The 11,798-nt window shown below is 43.7% G+C and overlaps 1 protein-coding gene across 1 annotated transcript; it reads left to right on the top strand.

Moving 5' to 3' along the window:
- The first annotated feature begins 1,891 nt into the window (after positions 1-1,891).
- On the top strand, positions 1,892-11,392 carry LOC120896569. Its single transcript, XM_040300783.1, has 3 exons — positions 1,892-2,231; positions 8,765-9,010; positions 10,345-11,392. The coding sequence occupies exons 1-3, from the start codon at positions 2,196-2,198 to the stop codon at positions 11,158-11,160; spliced, it is 1,098 nt and encodes a 365-aa protein (XP_040156717.1). The 5' UTR covers positions 1,892-2,195; the 3' UTR covers positions 11,161-11,392.
- The last annotated feature ends 406 nt before the right edge of the window (positions 11,393-11,798 follow it).

The raw sequence follows: 11,798 nt of genomic DNA, 5'->3' as shown, positions 1-11,798 counted from the left end.
CTCGGAAGAAGGTGACTTATTTTGTTGCGAAATGCATCGATTCGTTATTGATTAGGATGATCTTGATTTGTGGTTACAAAACTACACCAAACTAACAGCAAACATTGAATGTCTTGCCATGGGGGAGACATGATGAGCGATGTGTCAGGTTGTGATTGAAGGAGGGAGATCAGAACCATGTTACTGTCGCTTTGAATTATCGTTCCTTTTTGTGTGCTCCAAACTGCGAGCCAATCAAGGCAAACCCTCGTTTAAATATCAGAAATGTCTCCAACAAAGTGTTCTTTCCCATCTCTTCTTATCAGTTAGTTCTGGCAGAGTTTTCGTGCAAAAATAAGACGAAACAAACAAAACATCCCATTCTCACTGATCAATCATATCGAAATGTGACAGCAAGGCTATCACATAACGCGTGATGAGAATTTGTAGACATTTTTTGCCGTTAGAGGTTTTGGTTTCACATTCGCGGTCAGTTCATCGAACCAGAACTCTCAGCCAGTGTTGAGCCAAAATAACGCACAACAGTCTTGCATCCTTTAGGCGTCCTTGTATCGTGCAGCTTTGTAATTTCAGCCATCGAGCAACAGAAGAAAATGCTTGGTTCTGTTCTAATCCGCTCATTTGTTTCCCGTTTGAATGACCTCATTTCTGCGCCACTGCTGTGAGACTGTGTGGGATGTAGAATGGTTGGGGGTTTTATTGGAATTCTTAATCTTCTAAAGGTGTGGGCAGCTGTTCGTGAAGGAGATTATACATTTCATTCGGTCAATAGGTTAAAACGCTTTCTACCATTCGTTGGGAGAGCCAGCAGGACCGCAAGAAAATTATCATACCGTTCCGACTGTTCGTAGCTATTGGTGTAAAAAGAAGTGTCAAACAACGCATTGTAAAGCAATGCATTTCTATTAATTGAACCCCCTTTTCTATACATGTTTCCTGGTTTGCTTACCATGGGCATTAAAAGGCTATCACCGCCTTCAATAAATCCTTCTTGTATCGATACAACTAGGCAGCGGCACCGATATCTTCCCTGCCGTGCAAAACATGCAATGACAACTAGCCCTGTTCAATTCGCCTCTTATCATCAGATGGGAGCCCTACCGGAGCCAATTTACTTCTTGCATGTAGCAATTATTTCCTGGACTGTTGCGTTCCTTCTCTTCCTTAATGGTGACCACTGTGTTTCTTTAATTGTTGTGACCGAAGCTTTAAGCAAACGAAGGTGTACCTTCTTCTAGCCTTCGAGGACGGTGTATAGACGGGACAACAGCTGTTGGACATTTGCTTGAGTTCAATACTGCTCCAGAATGTCCCTCCCGGTATGACTGCCTCTAACAAGTTATTGTGTTGCTTGTGCAAATACACACATTTCAGGACGGCAATCAGTGAGGGTAGCAAGCGCTGCTGCTGCTGCTAACTGCCACTCTTCGGCTGGGGCTTATCTTCTGCTCCAAAAAGCGAAAAGGTTACGTCCAAGGAAAGGGAACGATGCTCTCGCACGGATACACCGCGTCTTCTAAGTGGACAAGAAGAACCGCAGAATGGAAAACACAGCACAAGAACAAACACACAAGCTCTATCTTCCCATCCACATCGGCTCGGACCGGTGGAGGATCGAGGTGCGTGGAAGCCCAGGTTCTTGGCGTTCTTCTTTCGCTCTTCGCTTCATTCGTTTGTCTGTGTGTATGCTTGCGCTCCTCCACATCGGCTTCCACCCTTCCGATATCTTCCACTGCTCCGGAACGCGTGCAAATTGGGGATAAGAATGCGAAACCACCTCGTAGCGATCGAACAGCGCCCCACAAGACGCGCCCGGGCCCGGGCTGGGCCAGGCGCGGTAACACGCAAGGAATGATGATGGCCATATAAAAAGGCTGTCACACGCGTCGCTCGGCGGTTATTGTTTTCGTGGTCGCGGGAACGAAAGCTTCGATTTCGATTTCGGATAGGCGGGCGGGTACCCCACGTCGTCGTAGTGCGAGATTTATGCGTTTGTGTAATCGTGCACGCGGTACTGTGTGCTACTAAATTAGTGTTCTTGATTGATTGGAAAAGCAACAAAAACAGAAACACCTTGAAGCTGACGGTGATACTGATAAGCCCTTACCCACTTATCCGTGTGGACGAAAGTTAATTAACGTAAAAGCTCCGGCGTGTGCCTAGTGCGTTTGTGCGTCTTCCGTGCGACAACAGCCATGGAGAAATTGATACAAGTTCTAACCGTTCTCTCGGTACGTCGGTCACCTTTTTTTCCCCTGCATGCGTGAAAATGGTCGTAATTTACAGTGGGAAATTAGAACGATAATGGGAGGGTTCTTTCTTACTGGCGGAAAACTGTGCGATAAGCGAAAGGGATGCAAAAGAAAGAGGAAGTAAGGGTTGTAGTAAATGGCTCTGTGGCCTTGACTCCAGGAATTAAAATCGTGAGTGAGTTTTTTGGTCGCTCGCTGTCACTCGCTCACTCTTTGGCGTTTGCTGCGTGTTGCCTTGATTGGGACTGGCCGAAAAGTGGAAATATAAATTCTGGACACGAATTTTACGCTTCCCCAAAAGTTGGTCGGCGCCAAGTCTGGGAGTGATTTTGGTGGTAGAGTAGAGTAGCTTCCATTTCGATTGCACCATACCATCCCTCGATGAAGTGTTGAAAGGGAAGATGAATTGGAGTACAATGGAAATACTTTAGAGATAGTGTGAGTGTACAAAAGTAGTAGACGAGAATTTTTGAAAGATTGTGTATTTTATAAAAGTGATATATGATGTTGATTAATTTGCAACATTTAGTTTGAACTGTTTGAATTGTTTGAAAGAGTGATTTTCAAAGCAAGTTACATATTTGTACAGTATACAAGAAGGTTGTATACTTTAGATGTTCAATATGCTTTGTAGAAAGTATCTTTAATCCAATTATAAAACATGAAACAAAAAAAAAGTTTACAAGACTTCAATGATAATTTTTCCTGATAACTGTCATACTCGTTGAAATAGACCTTACAGTATCATAAAGATCTATTGTGGGCAAATTGTGTTTTTATTTACAGTGACATAACATAATTTAAACATTATCTTTAAAAAAACCATATAAGTTTGACAAAATTCAAATTTAATTTTCAAAACTGTTATATGACTTAGTTATGCAAAACTATCACTTATCGGCCTATTAAAATATCGAAATATTTTTATACTTGACAAAGTTATTGAAACGATGAAATTACGAAATTGAATTTTAAATGTTAATACGAAGCTAAAATTGATATAAATTAATTGGAAAATAGATACCAGCGTAGAGCTAATGTTGATAATATAATTATAAATAACTGATAAATTTATATGATCTCTAAGGCATTCATAATCACAACTACACATTCTAGGTAGAAATTTTACAAAATTCTAGTTCGTTGGTTTTTTTTAACATTACCACAAAATTGATTAATATCGTAGCTAAGTCTGACAATCAGCTTGGTTTCATCCCCTAATCCTCTGAACTTGGTTGAAAACAAATATCAGATTTCTAAGCTTCTAGCTTGTTGTCGAATTAGGAAGTATAAGAATAGCATCTAATAGCATTTAAGCCACCTTAAAACTGTATCTTATCGACATCGACAACAAACAATCCCACATTTAAAGTCTTTAATAAACAATCCAGCCCACGAAGAGCATCCTTTCTAACGCTTTGAAATGTCAACAGCGCCACACTCTTCCATCCGTTCCTCCCAAATACCACAAAACACACAGTGCACAATGCATCTTTTGGAAGTTGCATCCGTTGTTGTTTTTGTTACAAACTGCCTTTTTCTCCAGTCTTTGATTTCCTTTCCTGCACTGCCATAAAGTATCGGGATTACTGGAATATCTCGGCAGATTGCTCTCCCACTATCACGTTTACAATCGCAGCCCGGGGTAATGTCGTTAACCTTTTAGCTAAACACAGTCGTGGATTGGATGCGGATGCGTGATACACACATGCTCCGATAATCCTCCCGTCGCTTTAAAGCGTTGTTTCGACCGTTAACGGCATGTTCCGACAAAAAAGTGTCCAAAAATAGACCCCAGTTCCTGAACGTACGACCAAATGGTCCCAAACATCGGCAGCGGAATCGTGCGTTCCTCCACAGTATCAACTGGCAACTTCACTAATCGATGAAATGATATGTGTGTGTGTGTTTGTTATTTTTGGGCGATTCTTTTCTCGCTTGTAAATACTTTCCAAACTGCATACCTTCGGCCCCTTTCCAAAAACTTGACTCTAAATGTCACACCACGGGAACAGTTAGTTCACTCCACCCAAAACGGCAGTATTTAGCGTGGCGGAACAGGTTCCCGACCACGGTCCCAGGACGGGACTCTCTTGCCACATTCTAAGCAACGCCAAATGCTAATGTAAGAGGACGAAAATGGGTGTTAATACACGGCGCGCGGTTGGTTCAAGGTTATCGCGCAATGGAAACCCGTTCCCGTAGGAGAAGATGCTACGCCAGGAATCGCCACCAGTCGTCCTGATACGGTTCCAGAACCTGTTGCGAAGCTCTGGAAGTGAACTTTTCTCTCCCAACACACGCGCATAAACACAAGCAGAACAGTTCAGTGACCTATCCAGTGTGTGGGCAAACGGTCAGCTGCACTAATTTATGCAAAACTTACCGGCTTTGATGGCCTTCTTTGGACGCGCACGCACGCCTATCAGCTTTATGGGACGATTGTATTTAATCGAGTTGTCCAACCAACAACAACAACAAAACCCATTCATTCTTGTGGACACTGAAACATCTCCACCCGCTGCTCCACTGGCTAGAATTCGATCCTGAAACGGATATAAATTCTAGGTCTAATAGTTATTAACAGACGCCACAGCCAGTGTGGCCGTAGTCGTCACCGAAAAATCGATGACGAAATTAATCGCTCGACTGACAACACTCATCGATGATCTTTCGATGTTTACTGCCAACCCACATGCCCCTGGAGGGTAAACATTTAACAATCAAACGTCAAGTGTTTGTCCGTTTTTTTGAGGACCAGCGCCGCGGGCAGTATAGCAGCAGCAAACTGTTGTTCCAACCGTTCCACTTGTATCTATTTACCTACAGAATCGTGTATCGCTGGGGACACAGCTTGTTTATCTGTTCAGCTTAGTATGATACGATTTTGGGGTTCGCTTCTTCCCGCGCTTGTTTATTCCAAGAAAGATGACATTATGGAGTCATAGACAAACACACATAAAACATAAATCAAGGCCATGGTCCCTGTACCGGGCTAATGACGACAATCGAGCGATAATGATACTGCCGACTGCTCCGTTTAGGATCCGTCCGACCATGCCTGTTGTATATGTCGAAGAAATCCCGCGATGCGTAATCTTCCTCCAAATGGGATCGTGACTAGATCGTTTTAAGAAACCAGTATTCCAGTAACGAACCGGAAGAGGGCAATAATCCAAAATATCAGTTACTCACCGAATGGTACCATCCAACTTAAGATCGTAAACTGTGGGGGAAAACCCCGTCCCGAATTGGTATTGCCAAAAGCAGCCAGAATCGCATGAAATATTTATAAGCCCATTATAAGGGTTTGCAGGAGACAATGTCGGTGATTCATCTCGAGCAAATCGCCGCACCTGACTGTTGCCAGAGTGTTTGGAAGGTGTTTGGTGCCTTGCTGACGTTAGAATTAAGTTCTCGGAAAGTCAACGGTGCTTTTGGAGCTGTCAGCTCTGTCTAGCTGGAGAGCTGACATATCTCTCCCAGCATTCAACCTTAAACAACAATCTACATTTCAATCACGGCCCAAGGCGATTAGAAGCAAAATGGTCTAGGGCCCGCCGCACCGTAATCAATCACAATAAGCCCGAACGACGGTTGCATTACTTTTCACCCACTCTGTTGAGAGGTGAATCGAAAAAAAAAACAAATAGCTGCTTTTTTACGCAAGTCTGCTGGGTCATCGCTTTCATTGGAACAATTACTGGATAAGATAAAAAGCAATTTTGACTGATGAAATATTCATTCACTTCAATATCCGCCGAGAAGAAGGAAAAAAAGGAGTGAGAGGATGTCTATATTTCGATGATGATTTGAATATTTCGCTAAAACCAAGTTCAATGACGCTTATCGGGTTTTGATGAATGTTCTTCGGCTCGCTGTCTCTCTCTCTCTCTCCCCCCCAATCTCTCAGTAACGCACGCTAATGCCATTGGACCGGTCCTGATCCTTTTGGCGGTTAATCGACAACATTTCCCATTTCCATAAAATAAAGCAATTTGCCGCGTGAAGCCACCAAAACCCATCCCGGCTTGACCTTAATCTGCCCGGCATGCCATTTGTTTCGTCTGCCCGATGATGAACAAGCTCTCTCGGTGACGCACACCCGTTCTGGAGAGGGTTTTGGTTTATTGAAACGCCCGTTGTTGCTGTTGCTAAATCCCACTTAGGGATGGGGGGGAGGGCAATAAAAAAAAAAACACACACCCATTGGTTCCATATTTCGGATTTATATTTACACACTCGCGCCCGGTTCGAAAAACAACAACCACTTCATTATGCAATTTTGTCACGCTGTGGGTCGCGCACGTGTCGCCCGCAGTACCACATCCGCCGGATCGGGATCGGTTCACCTTTCTGCGCGTCCCTTTCACTGTCAAGGTGAATACAAAGTGCTGTTCAGCTAGCTCCACTCCCTTTCTTTTTGGTGCAGCGAGTGGACCTCGTTTAGAGACCACACCTGTCAGGGGCGCAATAGTGGGTCAGTCGGTACACAACCTACGCTAACAGCCAGTGCACGGCATGGTTGGTAGTTGCAATTGTTTTCACACCCTTTTCTTTCAGTTTTGCCGAATAAATCTTTCTCCTTGTTGGCATTTTGGAGAGCAGAATTTGCGTTTTTTGCCATAGCGCTTTATGGACATTTTTGCACGTTCCGGTACCGGTATGCGGTTTAAGCGGAGTGAAATGGTGAAAGAGTGAAAACTGTTACACTACACAATAGTCGGTTTTGAAGGCAAACAATGAAAAGTTTTAAGCAGAAAAGTGGATTTTCCTTAAAATCGTTTTAAATGTTTTTCTACAAACTGATGTGTTATTGATTCGATAATGAAAATACGTATATGTTATCGTTGTTTCTATGATCTTTGATCGATTGAGTGGTTAAATGTTAAAAAGGGATGTTAAAAGGGACAAAGAATACATGAAGAATTAAATTACGTATGACAAATAGCTAGCTGCAGCCTTCAACCCGTGTATAAAATGAAAAATAGAATAAAACAACTTACTAAATAATAGCAAGAAACTCATTACACTTTAAAATACCTTAAAAGTGAGAAGGCCAAATTGAAACAAATCCATAAGCAGGTAGAAGATAAGAAAAAAAAACTATAATAATCAATATAAAACGCAATGAACAATGATAAGTTGCGAATTAAAAATATGTCTTGATCAAATTATTATTACTAAGCATAATTGTTACTCATATCAAAATGACGTTTAAATTAGTAACTGAGAAGCATACAGCTTCTAAATTGTGCTTAAATATTCCAATCACACTCTACGACAAATATCAATAACCTCATAGTTTGACAGAGACACATAGCTACCGTATTTTCGAAATTGCTTTCGGATGCTGTGAAGCCAAGAAAAAACAAACCCTTCATCTTTTTATGCCACCAACGAAACATATAATTCAAATACGCATCATTCGCATCGATTGAAATGCAGTATAAAATTACATCATAACACTTCTCTGGTACTTTGTTCGAATGTAACTTAATTTACATTTTTGACTGCAACTGGTCAACTCCGCTCGCAGCACCAGTGATGCCGCCAGTTGCATCGATCATTCGCCATTCGCCTGTGTAACAATTTACAGCGATATGACCAGTAAGATATGATTATGCATTATGCTTGAACCAATTCCAACAGTTCTGTCATTCGAAAAAAAAACTAGGAGAAACCAAACTTCACCACCATCCGTTTACAATGCGGAACGATATATAATTTCAATGCCACAACGACCGGAATTGCTCGCCTCGGTTTTTTTTTTGTGCGATTACCATCTTTCGAGCTTTTCGAGGGCACTCTGGCAGTGAAAAGCAGCGGCGGACTGCTCGGAGGGGCAAGAAAGAAAGCAAGAAAGGCACATAAAACTATCGCACACAATCGCGTCTACAAGCGCGTCGTCCAAATCCGCCCTGTTCGTGCCAAACGCATTACACGGCCACTGTTGCTGCGCGTCTCTATATGCTGCAGCATATATCTTTCGGTTCGTCGCTTGGTTTATTTTATTTTCGCACCACCGGGTTTGCCTTCTTCCCTTCAGGCTCTCCCCGGCTGTTATTGGCAGCGTGTCAAAAGCGTGGTCTTGGGTTCTGGAGCGCAAGAATAATGTCGCCAGACAGGGATCGAGGACAAAAAAAAGCATCGGGAACCGTCGACGATAACCAAGCGAAGAAGAAACTCTCCCCCTGGGGGGGTTACTGTTCGAGATTGGACTGGAAGAAAGGAATATTATTGTTTCAAATTTGCTATTCCCGTCAATGCGGGCATTATATTTTTATGTTTACGACATTCCGTCAAACGAAAACTGTCGCTTTATCACACACACACCGACACACGCTTTCCGCTCGAGGCGCAGATTTCAAATCCATTCCATGCTAATCGGAGCATTGTTCCAGTCTCCGGGGACGAGGAAAGAGAGAAAGAGAGTAATTGAATCACAAATAATGTGACATGAACGTTTGTTTTTTTTTTTCTTTCTTTTGCTTTTGTCTCCAATCTTTCAGCTGGTAACACCGCTGCTCCTTGCCAGACGCATCCAGCTCGTCAACATCAGCCCGGAGGAGGCACAAAAGTACATCACGCAGCAAAGCTTGGACCTGCGGTACGCGGCAAAGCTGGGCGAACATCCGCTCGGCTACACGCGCAACGTTCCGGCGGATCCAGCCACCTTCTACTACAACGGCCGGCTGATCGACAATCCGGAGGACTACGTGGAGGAAGAGTACGAGGCGAAGCAGTTCCACGGGCAGGTAGGCTAGGCTGCAATTTTCTTCCAATGGACAGGATGGCTTTGTACGTTGGTGCGGAATTAATTTACACATGGCAAATTATGCAAGAGGCTGGCACACACAATTGAGAGAGGAAGATTTATTTGCCGGCCACCGTCCGGCAGACCGCTCTTTTTTTGTTGAAAGCAGCCTTCACGTTATGGGCTGGTGGACACAGGACAGCCAAACTGCGCGTTGGTTTTACTTGTTTTGCACAAAACCAAGCATCCGTTTGGCTAACTGCCCACAAGGACGCTAGCGCTCAGTAAATCCTTGATGTCCGCTGGTCGGTTTTATGGTTTTATTTTGCACATGATAACGTGTTTATGGCTACGGTGGCTCAATGGTAAAGCGTAGCTACAATCGATTCGGCAAGGCATTTAATAGTACATTCAAGGCTGTGTTGGGCAGTGCATAATTTGGACCGAAGCTTTGTAGTGTTGCTTTTAATTCAATAATTAATAGTCACCGTTAATGTACGTGTACATTAAAACATTATTTACAGAATGATCAATTAAGTGTGAACCTCGACTACTTACTATGTTCATCCCTTTAATAGGAGTCCTTTAATATCAATTTTTAATAGGGCTTTGTTGTAGCTGTACATTTTTGAACCTGTGGATACTTGATGCTTGTTAATTAATTATCAGTCGCTAACATTAATTCTTCAACATGACCTACTGAAATTAGTGTAGAGAATTACTTGTTTATTGGCTCATCTAATGAATACTGAGAAAAGTCAGAATTTCTATAATAATAATTAAGTATGCGTTCAATTATTTATGCAACGAACAGGCTGTCGAAACTTCGTTCATTACCACACACAGCCGGATAGTCAATCCTTGATACGGAGAGACGGTCCATTCTAGGTGTTAACCTATGACGGGCATGTTATAGAGTCATACGAGTTGACGACTGTACCACGGGCTCACCCGACATGCCATCAAACGTAAAATGTAGTTTTAGAATGTGCTTTTGCACATGAAAAGTCTGTTAAGGAGTTCAATCTGAGCATTCACCATACATGTCATGTTAGAACTACCAGCTTAAAACTACTAATGTCTAGAAATGAGCTCAATCGTTCAATACAATAATCTAATTAGTGTTAGTGTTTTGCTTTGTCATGTGGTCTTTAAGGATTGTCCTAAACGGAATATGTGCCAGTATTGTTTTAGAACTCATACCATTGAAATGGAATTTGATGCTATTTTGGTAACATTTTTATGAGTTGATGTCAAAACATTAAGCCCACCACGTTAAACATTTCATCACCAAATGTTTGCTCTTTCCCATTTCCTTTTCATGTTGGCGTCTAGGATGGGCTCGGTAGAGCAATGTTCGGCTACAGTGACCACAATCAGGCCCGGCTGGAAGCACGCAACGCGAACGGGGAAGTGCGCGGCTCGTACCAGTACGTCAACCCGCTCGGCGAGGACGTGATCGTGCAGTACTGGTCCGATGGGCTCGGCTTTCACCAGATCGACAACCGACCGGAGGTACGCCTGCAGCCCGTCACGGACACACCGGAAGTGCGGGAGGCCCGCCTTGCCCACCTGAAGGCCTGGGAGGAAGCGGCAAACCTGGCCCGTGCCAACCCGGACGTAACGTCCGGCGGCTCCGACGAACCGTACCGTGCGGTGCAAGCGAACACGGTGGAGGAAGAGCCCGAGCAGGACGAAATCCTGGCAGCCGTTTCGAACCAACACCAGAGCCTCATTCGGTACCCGAGTCTCCCCTACACGGATCACATCTCACCCAGTGTCTCCTCCGGCGGACAGCAAGACGAGGGAGTCGTCGTGGAAGCCGTGCGCAGTGTGAAGAAACGTGAAAACGAGCAGGACGACCAACCGGACGAAGCGGTATCGGCCGATCCGAAAGGGTTCTTCTACAGCTTCGACTATCCCGTCCAGCTTGTGGCGGAAAGCGCCGCAAAGAAGGCTGCCCGTGTCGGGCTGGACGAAATCCCGCAGGAATCGGTTGTGGTGGAAACGAAAGAAACGAACGTCCCGAAAGCGGTCCCGGTCGATGATCGAGTATCGCTGAAGGCTGTGCTGAGCGGCGAAACGCTGGTCGATGCGGTACATGATGCTCAGGTTTCACCGAAACAGAGACTGCAGTCGGAGCGAAACTAATTTTTGGGGAAGGAATGCATCACCAACCGGTTGGAAGGAAAATCTATCGATCAACGACAGCAAACAGGAAGACAAAATGAGAGAAGTAAAAGAGATCTCTGAACGAAATCCAGACAATCTGCAGCAGCAGCAGCAATGTGTGCAGAAATGTGTATCGGTCCGTGTCAATCAATCGAATTGTCAAACACAAGCGCAAAAATAAAACAATCTGAACGAATGAAAAATAGCACAATCTGTTCGGTGGTATTTTGTTATCTCAAGGATACTCAATTCTTGCTCGGTTTTGTTTCTTTTTCCGCCCCATGACCCGGTTTCCTGTTGCAGAATTTAAACAAAGCATTTTCGACGCGATGACATTTAAAGAATTTGAAAATGAGAAACAGCAAAGATAAGCCTGTTAGACAGAATGAGCCCAATCATTGGTTTTTCGGTTGTGCAGAGTCTAACATTTACGAAAATAAACTCCACTCTTTCTAATAACATGTTATTACCTCCGGGAGCATCTTTCTGAAGTCATGGGGGGATCGCTAAATGTGAACGATGCAACACACTCATTAGCAGCAAAATTGAAAACTGAATCTCATTCATCTCGCCACCCAAGACAACAAGACAACATCTCCCCCCCTCCCACCTCAAGA

Source organism: Anopheles arabiensis, chromosome 2 (assembly GCF_016920715.1).
Source record: "Anopheles arabiensis isolate DONGOLA chromosome 2, AaraD3, whole genome shotgun sequence".
In the NCBI taxonomy this organism is placed as follows: domain Eukaryota; kingdom Metazoa; phylum Arthropoda; class Insecta; order Diptera; family Culicidae; genus Anopheles; species Anopheles arabiensis.
The sequence above is the reverse complement of the archived record's forward strand: the minus strand, read 5'-3'. Positions and strand labels throughout refer to the sequence as shown.